Genomic DNA, 17,946 nt, shown 5'->3' with positions numbered 1-17,946 from the left:
ACTGGGTATTTACCCAAAGAATACAAAAATATTAATTCCAAGGGATACATGCACCCTGATGTGTACAGCAGCACTATTCACAGAAGCCAACTTATGGAAGCAGCCCAAGTGTCCATTAACTGATGAATGGATAAAGATATGGGGTGTGTGTGTGTGTGCGTGTGTGTGTGTAATAGAATATTATTCAGCCATTAAAAAAAAACAATGAAATCTTGCCATTTGCAATGACATGGGTGGAGCCAGAGAATATTAAGTGAAATAAGTCAGAGAAAGACAAATTCCATATGATTTCACTCATATATGGCATTTAAGAAACAAAACAAACAAGTAAAGGGAAAAAAGAGAGAGAGAGAGAGAGAAATCAAGAAACAGACTTAATTCCAGAGAACAAACTGGCGGTTGCGCAAGGGGAAGGGAGCATGGAGATGGGTTAAACAGGTGATGGGGAATAAGGAGGACACTGGTCATCATGAGCACTGGGTATTGTACCCCAGTGCCGAATCACTATATTGTACACCTTAAGCTAATATAATACTGTACATTAATCGACTGGAATTAAAATAAAATTTTAATAAAAAAATTTAAAAAGAAAAGACTTAGGGGACATTTAACATACCAGAAAGATGAGGATTTTATAATCCTAAAGTCAACTAGCTATAAATAGATAATTAAAATATTTTTTAAAATCTATGGTATAAACTTTTTGAAGTGTTAGTAGTGACAATTTTCTTAATAATGCATGCCTCATCTATACGCATGTTTTATAAAGTACTAGTATTTGTAGTACCTTCCCAACAAAGATGGGCTCCTGGTACACAAGAGCTCAAGTCACTTGAGCACATGCACATGTATGAAGGTATGTACATTCAGATATACACACAATATATTAGACAAAATAAATAACACTGACATTGTTTTTAAGTATTTTCAACAGCATCACTCATTTCATCCTTAACAACTCAAGAACAGTGGATTCCTAGACTAAAATTAATATAGTTGTTTTTTATAGATAATGTGAGTAGAAGAAATAAATTCTCGAATTTACATCTTTCCCAAATTGAAACAGTTCAAGGTCTTCACAAAAGCAAAATAAATAGGGGCGCCTGGGTGGCTCAATGGGTTAAGCTTCTGCCTTCAGCTCAGGTCATGATCTCAGGGTCCTGGGATGGAGTTCCACATTGGGCTCTCAACTCAGCAGGGAGCCTGTTTCTTCTCTCTCTTCCTGCCTCTCTGCCTATTTGTGATCTCTCTCTCTCTGTCCAATAAATAAATACAATCTTTAAAAAAAAAAAAAAAGCAAAAGAAACAAACCACAGTTTCTGGTAAATTTTATGTCCTAGACTCAAGAAATATTACATTTTGGGGCCTAGGTGGCTCAGTGAGTTAAAGCTTCTGCCTTCAGCTCAGGTCATGATCTCAGCGTTCTAGGATCGAGGCCCGAATCGGGCTCTCTCCTCGGTGGGGAGCCTGCTTCCCCCCACCTCTCTCTCTGCACCTGCCTCTCTGCCTACTTGTGATCTCTGTCTGACAAAAAAAAAAAAAAGTTGCATAGAAAGACTGACAGATTACACTTGAATAAAAAGTTGACCAAAGTAAGTATTTGACCTAATATATTACCCTTAAATCCTGTAGGAACAGTACTTGTAACTACATTTTTCTTGAATAATAAAATGAGAATTTACCAAATGCTTACTGCCTCCTTATTTTTCTTATTCCTAGAATATTATTACAAGAATTATTAATAATAAACCAAGAAAGAATCCAGACTATTGTTATACAGTTCTTCTGTCTTCTCAATCTAAATGCAAATGAAATAAGCAATTATAATCCAAAAAAAAGTACCATTTGTTATCATGAGTTAATCTGTGCTATCAACATTTTAAATGTTTTTTACTGTAACAATATCCAACAAAACCTTTTTAAAATCACTGCACCGACTCCAGGCTGATTCTTGCCCCAAGTGCAGACTGAAGGCTGTTTGGCCAGTTTGAGAAAGGTGTCCACCAGCTGCTGTTTCTGTCCGTTGGGATGCACCAAGTGAAAGGTCTTCGCCAGGGTTTTTAGTTCAGGAGCAGAAAGCAGTTCAAGCACTTCAGAGAGTTCTTGCAACTCAGACTCTGAAATGGATTTAAAAAAAAAAAAAAAGGTTAAACATAGTTTTAAAGATTTTTACTGTTTTCTAGCTCTATTTAGTTTAAGAAGAATGAAGCTTAGTTAGATGCAAATATAATGATATTCTACCGCAGAAATCGTAATTAGTAGGGGCACTGGTTGGCTCCATTGGTTAAGCTGTCCCACTCTTGCTTTCACCTCTGGTCACGATCTCAGGGTTGAGAGACTGAGCCCCGCATCAGGCTCTGCACTGGGCATGGAGCCTGCTTAAGATTCTTTCTCCTCCTCTCCCTACGCCCCACCCCCTTTCCTCTCTTAAAAAGAAACTGTAATTAGTTTGACAAACCAATTATTACAGAACATGGAAAATGGTAGGTATCTCATAGAAGTTTATAGAACAGAATTTCTTACCAAGAAGTAAAGGACACTGAATAAAATGAAGATACATATGGATAGCTACTATGGACTGGACATCCTCTTAAAAAATTCACTGGTGTGGGGCGCCTGGGTGGCTCAGTGGGTTAAGCCTCTGCCTTCGGCTCAGGTCATGATCTCAGGGTCCTAGCAGGGAGCCTGCTTCCCCATTTCTCTGCCTGCTTCTCTGTTTACTTGTGATCCCTGTCTGTCAAATAAAAAATAAAAATAAAAATAAAAAATTCACTGGTGTATTTGCTCTCTGATTACAAGGCCTCCAACCAGACCTCTCCCAAAGAGGTCAGGGAGTAAACTGACCATCAGCTCTGCTCCCCTCCCCACAGGCTCTGGCAGGGACACCCCTTCAAGGGTTCACTCACTCAACACACATAGACATGTCTGCTATTATGGGAGCCAGACACCATGCTAGGCCTGGGATTCAGCTGAGTCATACCTGGCTGGTCTGCCTTCAAGGTGTTTACAGCTTAGGGCAGTGTCTTTTTCCTCCATTTAGTAACTACTTACGGGGTACACAATGCATGCTGAGGAACGTTCGATGGCCCGGTGCACACTACAATGAACAAACCACAACCACCTGGCCCACAAGGAGCTCACCTTGTATATATATATAAGCAAGTATATATACATATACATATATATATATATATAAAATAAAAATATAAATATATATTCTTATATACTTATATTATATATAAGCAAGTATCTATGTCATGCCGGTAACGACTAGAAAGAAAAACAAAACTGAGCAAGGCAAAGCAAACATGGTGGGAGGGATGGCTGTATACACGGGGCAGTCAGGCAAATCTCTGAACAGGTGGCACAGAGCGAGCTAGAGGAAATGAGGGAGGGAGCGTGTGGCAGCAAGCACAAGGCTCTGTGAGGGGAGCGCACCGAGCACAAGGAAAAACACGGAGGACTCGGTGGCCATGGCAGAGTGAGCAGAGCTGGGGCCCAGGGGCCGTACAGATCGAGGGCAGGACTTGGACTTGACTTGCAACAGTGAGCCACTGGGGTTCTGGTTTTGTTGCTTAAAGGTCATTTAAAGGTAAGTCAAGGCTCACCTAGCACGCCTGCCAAACTTGTAAATTTACGAATCTGCACCGAATCCGCACCAAATCCTCACAGTCAGCTGAGGACAGAAGCTCCCACGTGGCCCTTAAGGCACTGGCGTGTGGGAAACAGTGCTCCAAGCGGGGCCGTGTCCCGCTGCCCAGTCCCTCACATTCAAGCCTCTTTACCACGCCTCTCTGCCTCTGCCCCAGCCCCGCCACCTCACCTACCCTCTCCTTACCAACTGCTCTCCGCAACAAACTTCCACACTGAAACCATCGGGCTTTCGCCTGATTTGCTTGTTTCAGTCTAAACTGTCAGCAATTACCCAAGACTCCCATTCTCCCTCTGCCCACATTTCTGATACGATACTGCAATCAGTATGGGTAGGTGCTTAAGGAATGCCACTGACAAGAAGAGCAAGGCCATCCGTCTGTCTCCTCGGCTTAAATCAACGAACTTCTGAGGCAACCAACTCCAAAACTGTAAGAGCTGTATGTGTGTAGGAGTGGGTGGATGGAGATTCTAGAAGTAGTATTAGCTGCAAACAAGCCAGCTTTATTCTCTCACAAAGATGAGCCATCTGAATAAGTCAGACCTGCTGGAAGGTGAGAGCTGAGGAGGGAGGAGTTTCTTCGGTGGCCCATGGCCATGTGGCTCTCCAAAGGGGACTTTATCATCCTAAACATGAGACAGTCAAGAAAACAACAGTAGTCTTCACCCAGGCTAAGAATGGCTTTAACATGAATAATCTGTCCTCAGGTTAAAAACTCAATTTAAAAACAAAACAAAATAAAAACAATTACTATTTACCAGGCACCAAGCAGGAGAGGATACCATACTGGTATCACCATTATTCTATAGAACTTAGCTCTTCATGTCCTATTTTCATTTTACATTTTCTTTGACCAACCATACCTGTCTGCAGAAAGCCTGCTTGCTGCAATTCTCCAATCACAGGTGTTAGGTCCGGGGCAATCTCTTCATATTCTAATTTATTCATCTTAATCCAGCTGAATTTACGTTGAAAAAGTCTTACATATAACTTCTGAGCACTATCTGGAATAAAGTTAAGAAAGATGATGAAAAATATTAGCACTCTTCTCAAAACAACCATTATTCGTGTTTTGAAATTGAGTGTAAAAGTAAAACATATTCTAACACTTATGCCGAGGCACCTGGGTGGCTCAGTCCGTTAAGCATCTGACTCTTGGTTTCCGCTCAGGTCATGATTTCACGGATCATGAGATTAAGCCCTGCATCGGGCTCCCTGGGTAGTCTGCTTGAGAGTCTCCCCTTGTGTTTCCCCTCACCTTACATGCATGCTTGTGCTCTCTATATGTAATAAATAAAACATCTTAAAAAAATAAATACAGGGGCGCCTGGGTGGCTCAGTGGGTTCAAGCCTCTGCCTTCGGCTCAGGTCATGATCCCAAGGTCCTGGGATCGAGCCCCACATTGGGCTGTCTGCTCTGCAGGGAGCCTGCTGCCTCTTCTCTCTCTGCCTACTTGTGATCTCTGTCAAATAAATAGATGAAATCTTAAAAAAAAAAACAAAAACAAAACATACATTTTATGCTTACTCAAACTGATCTTCCAAGAAAACATTTTTCTTCCTTTGGAAAATAAAATTTACTTCAAATAGAAGTCCTCATGGAGACATCTCCGTCTTGTGTACCTGTCAGCACAGGACAGGAAGAGCATCCAGGGTAGGAAGCCTTGGGCCACCTCTGCCACTTCTGAATTATACGAGTCTATGAACTTCACTGAGACTCCATTTTCTCTTCTGTTAGAAAAGGGGGGGACTGGGGCAGTAACACCATCTTCCTTTCAAAGTTGGTGAAAAGATTAAAAAAAAAAGATGAGGTAAGGGTGCCTGGGTTTCTCAGTGGGTTAAGTTAAGCCTCTGCTTTCTGCTCAGGTCATGATCTCAGGGTCCTGGGATAGAGCCCCGGGTCCTGCTCGGCAGGGAGCCTGCTTCTTCCTCTTTCTCTGCCTACTTGTGGTCTCTCTCTGTCAAATAAACAAACAAAATCTAAAAAAAAAAAAAAAATGAGGTATTCAATGATTGGTGGACCAACCACTAAAAAGTTCCAATACTGATAATGATGATTGGCCATTTCAAAACTTCAAAGAACCAGGTTTCCCCATTTCCCACCACCACCATTGTTCCTCCCTCAGAGAAGCCCTACCCAAAACTCTAGTTATTTTGTTCTCTGCTTTCAGTTCACTATGCATGATTCTATTGTTGGCTGAATATAATCTGAAAAGATTTTCAAAGTATGCATAGCTTTGGTAAGGTAGCCATCCCTAACTCAGTGATCCTGGTAAAGTTATTTAATTAACCTGGTGAGTTTTCCTGTTACCGGGATTATCTTTAAATTTCTGCCAATTCTAAAATGGTATAACTATACTTCTTAAATCTTCAATTTTCCCCCCTTTTTTCTTTAAAGAGGCAAGCTCTTATTACCTGTACTTATTTTCACACAGAGACATTGCAAATGGTATCTGTGGGAGCCATACACAAGAATCCACAGAACTTGCACTAGGGTAACTATTCGTACTTCTCCGTCACACAGAAGCACAGAGCCATGGACCACTCGAACGCTCACATGAATGTAACCAGCACCAACCACATTGATAGAGGAGTCAATGTGGTTATCATTTATGTCCATGTTCTGGTGAGGACTGCACAAGCAGAGATGGGGGGCTATGTAGATAATTTATGCAACACTGCCCAGATAAGTATCACTCACACATTAAAAAGTAATACAAAGTCTGTAATTCCATTGTGCTTACTTAAAACAAAAATCCTTCTCTTGAACCTTACTGGTAATGTTTCAGGTATTTTTTTTTTCTTAACTCAACTGGAGTCAGATCTGACTACAAATTATGAGATCAGTGTAGCCCCAAATAAGCTTTTCCTACCTCAAAGGGGACTCAGTTCCATAAAGCCATCATGGCCCTTTGGATTAACAGTACAAGGGTGGTTTTTGCTCCAAATCTGCACTACCGGCTTGGAGCCACCACTGGCTGCCAAGGAACTGAGGCATAGACCAATATTTTTAAATGCACCAAATTAGCCTGAAAGTTTCCAATTCCTCCTCACCCTGACCTTAAAGGGCAGAGCCCAGAAACCTAGCATATTATCGGAGGAAAAAAATATGCCTTGGTGTGTTCTTTCCTGTATTTTATTTCATTTTTGAGAAAATGGTTAAGTGAAAACAACAGAACCACCTCAGTTCATCTTGATTACATGCTCAGAATGCAAAGTACACTCTTCTAAATCACTGTATTTTTTTTTCTTAACGTGGAAAAGGCTGTTTTACAAGCATCAAATATACACACAAAGGAAAAACAGCTGCTTCCATTACAACCAAAGTGCAGCTTGTAAGGAGAGGCTACTGCAGAAGCACATACAAAATCCTGTCTTTCATGCATATTCTTCTCAAGCCTTGTAGCTTGCTGAGTCCCAGGAGTATTCCCAGAGGACTCACAGAACCACACTGACTCCTTGTGGTCATGAGTACTGCCCACATCAGAACAGTAAATGGAAAACAAAAACTTGAAAGCACACAAGGTTAAGATACCTGATAACTGACAAAATTTAGTTACAATTTCCTTCTCATGTTCATCAAAGAGCATCCTATCCTCTTCGTTCTCAAAGACAGCTTTCAGCACTACCAGGAAACTCCGAAGGTAGTAAGGATGTCTGGGTGGTACCGTAATCGTTTTATCAGGAACATCGCATCTTGACCCCTGCTCCGAAGGAATTCTGCAAGTGATTTCATTCTTTAAGTCACCGTCACCTTCCAGAAGGCCCTGGAGGTTACAACCTTTAGAGTCATCCTGTGTAGAACTGTGAGATTCTGCCTCCCAATCTGACAATTGTGTTTTAGGTTCTGAAGCAGCAGTCATTTTTACTTCTTCACAACTACCTGCCTCACATTTTTCAACATCTTTTCCGTCTATTCCTGTGACAGTCTCCCACTCAAGACTGTCCTCTGAAGTAGACCCCAATGGATTCCCAAGAGTTAAATCTGGTGAAAACAACACAGAAGCGTTATCTGAGAAGGCAGGGGTGAGGGGTGATCTCCCACATTCCTGGGTAGCATTTTGGCTTTCAGCTTCCAGTGTTTTAGTGCCTTCTACAGTATGTTCCTGAGTTCTCTGTTCATTAAAAGAGTCACAGGTAAACATGTTCTCCTTTTGAGAACTGTTCTCCAAAATTTCATCCTTGTCCTCTGTCTCTGAACAGTTATAAACTGGGCTCCTAACCACTGTGGATGGGGGACTCTGTGGACTCTTACTGGCAAATTCCTCATTCTTCTTACATATAGATCTTTTAGCTTCTGTGTATCTTCTGGACAGTTTAGATGACAGGCTTCCCAGAGTAATGACTTTCACATTATGATGTCTCAGCTGATCTTGAGTTTTGCACACCAAGTCATTATTATTTTTAAAGTAGGGGCTGGTCTGCTGTTTTATGCCCGTTTTTGCTGAACCACTTTGGTCAGGGGTTAAACTTGTCTTTGATGGTGACAACTTTTCTGGCGTTACATCTTCTAAGACTGTATGGGCTGAATTTACTGAGGATGCAATTGAATTCGTTAAGCCAACCTGCCTCAGATCAACTGGAATGATGTCACCACTGTTACAATTTTCATCGAGATGCCGGTTTAAGTCGAATCTTGGCACCATTTTACTACAAATGGGGCAGGCAAGTTTAGCAGGTGGGACATTGTTAAAAAATGAAATAATAGAGTTACATGCATTATTTTTAGTTTTACTGACTGATAAACTTCTACGAGCTCTTTTCTTTGCAGGAGATTTCCCTTCTGACATAATGATTATTAGAAAAACGGGGTGTTTCCGGTAAGAAAACCCAGGATTTCACTGCAGAGTGCCAGCACCTGTATACTCTTACTTCCCTGACTTGAAAAAATAACAAGTGGGATTCTAATCCTATTTGACTTCATGTTTCTCATTTAGTCAATTTCTTCTTCCTAAAAAATAAAACACACGTGGATTAAAAACACTTATGAATTCAACAGAGTGGGCAAAGTAAAACATGGCAATGGCAGTATCCCTTGAGGTAAGGAAAATCCTGGGCTTGGGACAGAAGACCAGGGCCCTAATCCCGGGTCTACATGCAATATCGGTGTGTCCCTGAGCCATAAAATGACCAGCGCTGCGCTCCGCAGGCATAACTTCTGAGACTTCTTACGCTCTAAAATTACCCATTTTATTTTTTAAGGTGGAAATCTATTACAGATCCCCCCCCCCTTTTTTTTTAGATTATTTATTTATTTATTTGACAGAGAGAAAGATCACAGGTAGGCAAAGAGGCAGGCAGAGAGGGGGGGGGGGGAAGCAGGCTCCCTGCTGAGCAGAGAGCCCGATGCGGGACTCGATCCCAGGACCCTGAGATCATGACCTGAGCCGAAAGCAGAGGCTTAACCCACTGAGCCACCCAGGTGCCCCCAGATCCCTTTTTAAAACCATTGCATCAGTAACCTTTTCCGAGAGAGACAATGCCTATCTACACGATCCCGGAGTCAATTCGGTCTCACAGGCCCGTACAGAGGAACCCTCCAAGTCGCGGGCATCCCGTCAACACGCGTGGGGCCCCCAGCGCAGCTTCAGCCACCGAACTTCTGAGGCTCTGGGGAGCACCGCCCGCCCTTCCCCGCTGGGACCGCGTGCGCACACCTGGGACCCGCACCTGGGACTCGCACCTGGGCTCCGCCACCACACCCGCCAGCCCTTCCTCTCTCCTCCGCCCTCCCTGCCCCGCCGCCTCCAGCAGCCCGCGCGAATCCCTCGAGCCAGCAGCGCCCACCAGAAAGTCAGCCCGCGACCCCGGCGGGCCGCCCCGCGCTTCCCACGGAGCTCCGCGCGCTCAGGCATTCCCAGCCGATCCCCGCGTCTCGGCTCGCCACAGGCTCGGCAAGTAGAGGCCCGAGTGATCGATCCTCCTCTCTTCCATATTAATGGTTTTCCCCCATCCAGAGTAGCGGATGCTGGCAGAGCCGTCCGGGGCGACCCGGTGCACCTCCTCCAGCACACCTGGAGTCCCCTCCCTGCACGTGCACTCGGAGGGAAGCCCTGTCCCGAGTCTTTGGGAAAGTGGCCTAGGGGGACGAGTAGGGGGCGCGCTCAGTGTCAGGGCGAAGCGGGCTCCTGTGAGCAGATGCACGCGGGGGCTCCACTGACCCCACGCCCGCGAGTCCACGTGGAAGGTTTAGCGGTGCGCTTGACTTTCCCTAAAATGTGCTGCTCGCCGCCTTCCTACAGTAGATGTGAATAACCTCAAGAGCAAAGAAACAATAAAATGCAGCCAACTAGTTAGGGAGTAGGGAGTGTGGGGTATTGATTATTTCTGTTTTTCATATGGTTTAATTGTGAAGTTATATAGTTTAGTGTATAATAATGGCTGCTTAACAATGGACCTTTTAAACTGAAACAGAAGGTGTATCACTCAGCTCTTGAGCACTGATACCAGCTGGTTTCAGCATCCCCATGATTGATTCTGAATGAATGTTCGTTTCCTGGGGGCAGGGGCTACGTGTTGCCCTTTGCCAGTGCTTGCAACAGTAGCCAGCACGGTGTAATTACGATCAGGATGCCAGCGTGGCCAGGTGCTTCTTCTGGATCCCAGGCTTCTGGATCCCAGGCTTCTGGTTGTATCCTCACATGGTGGAAGGGGCTAGGGAGCCCTCTAAGGTCTGCTTTCTAAGAGCACTAATCGCATTGAAATGGGCTCCTCTCATGATCTAATCACATGGTAACGGCCCCACCTCCTAGCACCATTACATTGAAGGTTAGCATTTCAGCATGAATTTGGGCAGGAGGGGTGGGGCATATGCAAACCTTAAAACCATGGCAACATGTAAGTTTGAAATGCCAATCAGACATCATTGTTGTGGATGAAGACACTTGAATTTATTAATTAAATCAGGTCAGGAAATAAAAATTTAGGAATCATCAGGCTTTATATGGTATCAATATATGACACCACATAGTGAATACAAATAGAGAATTAAAAGGTTAGGAAGACTGAATGGCACAATAAAAAGAAGGGAGATGAGAGTGAGCCAGTAGAGGAGTCTGAGAAGTTACCAGTGAGGAAGAAGGCCAACAGCTGGCATCCAGAAAACTAGGTGAATGATGTGTGGTAAGGATGAGGCGGGGCTGGTTTTCAGATGCAACTCAAACAGAAGATGAGTATTGAGGACAACCATTAGATCTAGCAATGTGGAGGGCCTTTGGTAACTTTGACAAAAGCTATTACTGTGAAACAGTGGGATGATTGGATAGGATTCAAGTAAGATGGGGAGAAAGGAATTGGAGACAATACAGGGACCAATTCAAAACCCAAGTTGGTATGAAGATTATTTTAAGCTGAAGGCATTTGGGATACAGAAAGAAGCCTTCTTGGAGCTTCCCTTATCTGACTAAAATCAACTTCTAGGAAATAACACTGCCATAAGTTCCCTCTTTGGGGGGGGAGTGGAGACTGGGATTTTATTACCAGGAAGGAGACCTAGAGAATATCTACTATAAATTCCCTCTCCAGGGAAATCTTAAAGCCACAAAAGTGCATGAACACCTGCATGAACAACCATTATCACAGACTTTCTTATCTCCCATTTGTTCTTCTAGAAACCCATGGACCAAGACCTTTTCTACCCCTTTCCTTTCCTACTAACTTTAACCATCTATCAAGCTACTTCTTTTGAAAGCTCCCATAAGTAAATGAATAAGTTTTCCTGTTTTCCTGTTCATCTTCTTTTGTCAGTTTAATTCACAGGCGCCTAGGCACTAAATCTAAGAGGGTTGAGGAAAAGTTCTTCCTGACAACAGAAGTGTAGACTTAAACAGGTTTCGTAGTGAAGGAAAGCAGAGAGGTATAGCAGAGCTGAAAGAGGAGGTGGGTCTAAGAGTTTTGCTTATTTAAGATGGAAAAAATAACCGTATGTTTATATGTTGATAGAAACATTCAGATAGGTGAAATCTGATGCAGAGAGAGAAAGACTTGCTGGAGTAATATTCTTAGGTAGGTGAGAGGATGGGATATAGTTCACAAGGGAAGGGGTTGCCCAAGTAATGAAATAAGCATAGCACAAGAAAATCCCAAACTATTTATGGGAATGCAATAAATCCAGTCCCCAACATAGTAAATGTTGTAGGTTACTGAGGGAAATCTGACTATTGAATAAATGGCTCTTGAGAATAAGTTACCTATGTGGAAAAGTGAAATTGGATATCTGCCTCACACCAAATAAATACAAAGATTAAGGGTAACTAGATTAACAACTGTGAAAAACAAAACTTCAAAACTTTTAGAATAATAGACATTCCTCGAGAGATACCAGGTTTGGTTGCAGACCACAATAAAGTGAGTATCACAATAAAGCAAATCAAATGAATTTTTGGTTTCTCAGTGCATATAAAAATTATGTTTATACTACACTGCAGTCCATTAAGTGTGCAACAGCATTATGTCTAAAAAAAACACCACCCTATGTATATGACTTAATTTAAAAATACCTTAGGTAGGGATAGGGTGGTTGTGTTACGGACAATGGGGAGGGTATGTGCTATGGTGAATGCTGTGAAATGTGTAAGACTGATGATGCACAGATATGTACCCCTGGGGCAAATAATACATTATATGTTAATAAAAATAATTTTTTTAAAAGTATTTTACAGTTTAAAAAAATAAAAATACTTTGTTAAAAAATACTATCATCTGAGCTTTCAGCAAATCGCTGATCACAGGTCACTTTAAATAAAATCATGAAATAATAATAAATACAATCATGAAAAAGTTTGAAGTACTGCAAAAATTACCATAATGCGATCCAGAGGCAGCAAATGAGCAAATGCTATTGGAAAAATTGTGCCTGTAGACTTGCTCAACACAGGGTTGCCATAAATGCAGTATCTGTAGGGGCGCCTGGGTGGCTCAGTGGGTTAAAGCCTCTGCCTTAGGCTCTGGTCATGATCCCAGGGTCCTGGGATTGAGCCCCGCATCTGGCTCTCTGCTCAACAGGGAGCCTGCTTCCCTTCCTCTCTCTGCCTGCCTCTCTGCCTATCTGTGGTCTCTGTCTGTCAAATAAATAAATAAAATCTTTAAAAGAAAAAAAAAATGCAGTATCTGTATAAAACACAGTACCTGCAAAACACAATAAAGTGAAGTACAATAACATGAGATATTTATTATCTTGAAGGTATTATAGGATTCTTTTAAATAAGAGAAAAAGTGCTACCATAAAATAAGAGATTGACAAACTCAACTAGAGTTAAATTAAAAACTTCCTAGAATGGCTTTGTAGCTTGTATTTTATTGGGCTAAAAATCTTGCAGATCACAAGTATAAACAATGTAAAAATTACAAACAATATAAAAATTACAGAAACAAATGTTTCATTATAATTTTAAATTATAAACAATTATAAAGTATAAGAAAAATAGTCTATTTGAAAACTTTGGAGAATGATCAAAAGTAGGCAGAAACTGGAGGGTCAGTAGCAAAAATAGTAACAATGCATCATAGGATTTTAACATACCTAGATGAATTACAAATGACAACAATAGCAAAAAGGATGAGATGGTAAATGTAAATATATCGCTACAAAGGTCGATCTTATCTGAAGTGGTAAAATATTAACTCTAAATAGACAGTGTTATGTTAAAGATGCATACTGTAATTCTTAAACAACTGAACATCAATACAATGGAGAGCTAATACATGGAGAAATATTCCTTGATATTCCTAGAGTATCAACACATTTGATTTTAAAAGCAAAAGAGGAAGAGAGAATAATTAGGAAAGACGAAGAGAAAATAAATAGCAAAATGGTAAAACCAGGTACAACAAAACCAATAATTACATTAAATATGCATGGACTAGGGGCGCCTGGGTGGCTCAGTGGTTTGGGCTGCTGCCTTCGGCTTGGGTCATGATCTCAGGGTCCTGGGATCGAGCCCCGCATCGGGCTCTCTGCTCCGCAGGAAGCCTGCTTCCCTCTTTTTCTCTCTCTCTGCCTGGCTCTCTGCCTACTTGTGATCTCTGTCTGTCAAATAAATTAATAAAATCTTTAAAAAAAAAAAATATGCATGGACTAAATCTTCAATTGAAAGACAGAACCAGGGGCACCTGGGTGTCCTTGGTTAAGCATCTGACTTCAGCTCAGGTAGTGACCCCAGGGTCCTGGAGTAGCTTGCCTCAGGCTGCCTGCTCACCGGGGAATCTGCTTCTCCCTCTGTTCCTCCCACTCCCGTGCTCATGCTGTCTCTCTCTCAAATAAATAAATAAATAAATAAAATATTAAACAAACAAACAAAAGACAGAACTTGTTAGATTAGACTTAAAAAGCAATTCCTAACTATGTGATATAGCTAAGAGTCACAGGCAACTGGAAAGTAAGAAAATGGAAAATAATATAATATTCAAACAAAAATCAAATGAGCTCTAGTATTATATTGAAAATAGACTCCAAGACAGGGAGTACTACCAGAGAAAAAGAGGTCATTTTATAATCAAAAGGATCAATTTGTGAGAAAGACATGAAAATCATAAATGGGTATAAACCTAATAGGTCTTCAAAATACATGAAGCAAAAACTGATACAATTACAAGAAGAGAAAAATCCACAATCATAATTAGGAAATTTATATGCTTTCTCTAATTGACAGACCTAAACAAACAAAAATCTGTAAGGATATATAATAACTGAACAAAAATACCAAAGTTTTGGACTAACTGAAATAAGAACACTATTAAACAACCGATGGACACACATTTTTTCCTTTTCCTAGTGGTATAAGTTTACTAATTCTGAAAACTACTTGTATATTCTAGGCTTGAGTAAATGAATAAATATACTAAAGATAATAGGAGCAAGATTTCTCACTGTTGGAAAAGGCATTACAAATATGGAAAGAGTGAATACTAGAATTTAATCTGCAGGGGTATTGGATTAGAATTGTAGGTTTTGGTATGCACTCATGTGTAGAATATAACACACACACACACACATACCACAACCACAGTTTTCTGGGTCTGGCAAGTGGGGCTAGTGGCAACAGTAGCAATGAGCACATTTAGCACCTACATCTGTTTCAAAATACCATTCTCCAAGAGGAACCAGGGTTCTGTGGAAAAATGGCCAATTCCAGGGAACAGACGGGATAAGCCTGGCACACTGGTTAGGAGCAGAGAATAAGTAAGTGCTCAGAGAATAATGGGAACATAACAGAACTCAAAAATTAGTTTGAAGGGCCTTCCGCTGTACTGGCCTGGGACAGCTAGAAAATCAAAATTCATAATAAAAGGATTAAAAAACTCTGAGTAATATAAAAATCAGTCAATACTTAAATAAAAAGAAGGGAAAACTTCCCTTACAGAATGCCAAATAATAGATATAGAAGAAATTAAGTTAGAAAATCATCAGTGGGTGCCAAACTGAAACATGATATTCAGAGGTTCAAAGTATCTCCTTAACATTACTAAGTAAAAAGGACAAGCAGTAACTTTATAGTGGGGAAACCTGCTGGTCATCACCATAACATGAAATGTTTTCATCACCAGCTTCACAGAAACAAATGGATTATCCTGACCTCTGTATTTGAGGTACTAAAGACACACCTCTGCTTTGGCTTTCCTGCCAAAGATGTATAACCCCAATCTATTCCTGGGAAAACAGACGAATCCAATTTTGTGAGACAGTCTATATAAGTGGCCCTATACCGCAAAAATGTTAGTCAAGACAAAGAAAGGCTCAGGAATTGGAAACTACACAGACATAACACCTAAATACAACGAGGAATCTTAGAATTACTTGATCCTGGACCAGGGGAAAAGAGCTAGAAAGGACATTACTGGGACTATCAACAAAATCTGAATAGGGACTGTGGACTAATAGCATCCTATTGATGTTAAATTTCCTGATTTATATATATACATATATATATATATATACACACACACACCAAAATTATATATATATAATTTGGTAATTATACTGCAGCTCTATGTGAATATTTGTATTCTTAGGAAATAGAGACTGAAGTATTTAGGGGAAAGGGCCACAATGTCTCTAACTTCCTCTTAAAATGTTCAGAAAAAAACAAGGTTCATAAAGCAAATGGAGCTAAACTTCCTGGAATTTTTCTGTAAAAATTGTATATAAATTTTGATATTTATTTTATATTTTTTATATTTATGTATCTTTTATGTAAATTTTAAAATATAAAAAAAACTAACTAAAAATGAGACAGAACACAAGAAAATGCTCCATCTCATTAGCAGACAGATAAATTAATACCACACAGGTATGTCATTTTATATCCAGCAGAAAGGCACAGCATTTTTTAAATCTTGCTAATGCCAAGTCTGACAAGGATATGATTAAGTGCAAGCTTGTACAACTACTTTGAAAAACAAGACGGCCGTAAACTTCTGTCTGCACTTTCTACCCAGTAACTCTACTCTGAAGGGCGTTAGAGGCTGGAGCCTAAGAGTGACAGTGTGTGGAAACAGGATGTTCAAAATGGCATTATTCCTAATAGTATAAAACAAAACAAGTATCTTCACAAGACAGGGTAAATAAAATCGTGATAGATGCATACAATACTATGTGGCAGTAAAAATGAATAGCATTATGGAGGAATGAGGGAAATCAAGAGTGAAAAAGCAAGCCATAGGTGAGTGCCTAGTGTTCTATTTTCATGAAATTAAAGTACTAGTAAACAATGCACTAAGGTACACAGGTGGCCAAGTATGCATGAATGTAAAGGACGGATGATACACCACTCAGAGCCATGACTTCCTTCTTACCTCCTTACGTAGTTAAGTCAAGCAGATGAAGAGCACCACTAAGTATTATTTTGTGTTTTTAAAGATTTATTTTTTTTAAGTAATCTCTACATCTAACGTGGGGGCTCAAATTTTACAACCCTGAAATCAAGTCCCAAGTTCCACCCACTAAGCCAGCCAGGCAGCCGTGTTTTGTGCTGTTAGATAAAGGGTGGTTTCTACAATGTTAAATGGTGCTTCTAATTTGTGTATAAAAAGTATGAATGTATTCTACCAGAATGAACACTTCTGAAGTTTAAGAATTGTTTTGTTCAGTTATATCCCTGCTCTCTAGAATACTGCCTGGCACAGAGTATAGAAAAGAATATAACCTTTAGAATGTATCAAATATTACATTAAAAAAGTGAATGAACAGATACGCCTCACCTAGGGGTAGCGGGGAGAAATGAAGATAAAAGGGATTCAAACTAGGCACACATCAAACTGCCCTTGGACAGGTAAAGTGAATCATCACTTGAGGATCAAACATTCGGATCCTGATGAATGATTATGAAAGAAAGACTCGAGGGAAAGAGAACTAAGCTAGCAGTTGAATGGGGACTGGCAAACTGAACTGAAAAGAAAGCAGGAAGCCTTAGAGCTATAGAACACTCACACCAGCATTAACATGAAATGACACTTCCACTAAGGCTAGACAGAGACCCGGGGTTGCTCAAACAGTTTAGAAGACAAAGGTGCAAGGTGAAGGGAAGTCTCCTGAATAAAACTTCCAACAAATGACCAGGTAGTATTGACTGGTGCTCCAGCTAGCCCCAGCCAGCCTGGTTCTACCTGATGTGGCCGGCTGCTGCATTAGGAAGCAGAAATGCAGAAAACACATGCTCACAACCTCTTCCTTCCTGCTGATGGTTGCCTGTAGATGAAAAATCAGAAGGGCTTTCCCTGCTGCTTAAGGAGAAGCTGCTTTCATTTTCCCTCCCAGGTTAAGGTTTAGGGCATTTCCACCAGCATAGCATGAGGTCCTATGAGACAAAAGGCAGCTCCCCACAGATGCAGAGGTGAGTACCGGGGAGTCATGAAGATTCACCACACTGCCAGTCTGCCTTCCTTGCTGTGTTCGCCTTCCATCCTGTCTAAGTCACACCTGCCCTCTATGTATCTGACCATACTCTAGAGCCTACACAAAGTCTTCAGGCGGATGGCAGGTCACCTGTTTTGTGAAAGGATGACAGGGCAGTGGGAGAAGAAAACCAGGACCCAAAGAGTGAAGACCCCTGCTGTAGACAGCTGCTTGTGACAGGGACAGCTGGCTCCCGGGCCCTGGCCAGTGTTCAGGCCAGCTCCTGCTTACTGGCCAGTGCCTGAGCTGGCCTTCACCTGCCCCAGCAAGAACACAGTGTGGAAAGGGCTTTGGGGGTTACATTCAGCTTCACAGAAGAAGCAATTTGGGGCTTTCCAATGACAGTTTGGAATTTGTCTTTTCAAAATAAGGAATTCTCAAATATCTGCCATGTATGCAAAGA

The 17,946-nt window shown here is 41.2% G+C and overlaps 1 protein-coding gene across 5 annotated transcripts in view; it reads right to left on the bottom strand.

Moving 5' to 3' along the window:
• Positions 1 to 9,523, bottom strand: part of FAN1 (FANCD2 and FANCI associated nuclease 1) — a 33,136-nt gene extending 23,613 nt beyond the window's left edge. For 2 of the 5 annotated variants that reach the window (XM_059371709.1, XM_059371712.1), the window contains exons 1-4: positions 9,323 to 9,424; positions 7,188 to 8,603; positions 4,516 to 4,656; positions 1,916 to 2,117 (exon numbers count right to left, since the gene is read on the bottom strand). In XM_059371709.1, the coding sequence (XP_059227692.1) occupies positions 1,916 to 2,117; positions 4,516 to 4,656; positions 7,188 to 8,442 (1,598 nt within the window). In that variant the 5' untranslated portion in view covers positions 8,443 to 8,603; positions 9,323 to 9,424. The other 3 variants (XR_009399023.1, XM_059371710.1, XM_059371711.1) reach the window with 3 other exon arrangements.
• Positions 9,524 to 17,946: the final 8,423 nt, after the last annotated feature.

The sequence above is a fragment of the Mustela nigripes genome, chromosome 13 (genome assembly GCF_022355385.1).
Source record: "Mustela nigripes isolate SB6536 chromosome 13, MUSNIG.SB6536, whole genome shotgun sequence".
NCBI lineage: Eukaryota > Metazoa > Chordata > Mammalia > Carnivora > Mustelidae > Mustela > Mustela nigripes.
Note: the sequence above shows the minus strand (reverse complement) of the source record. Positions and strands in the feature narration are given on the sequence as shown.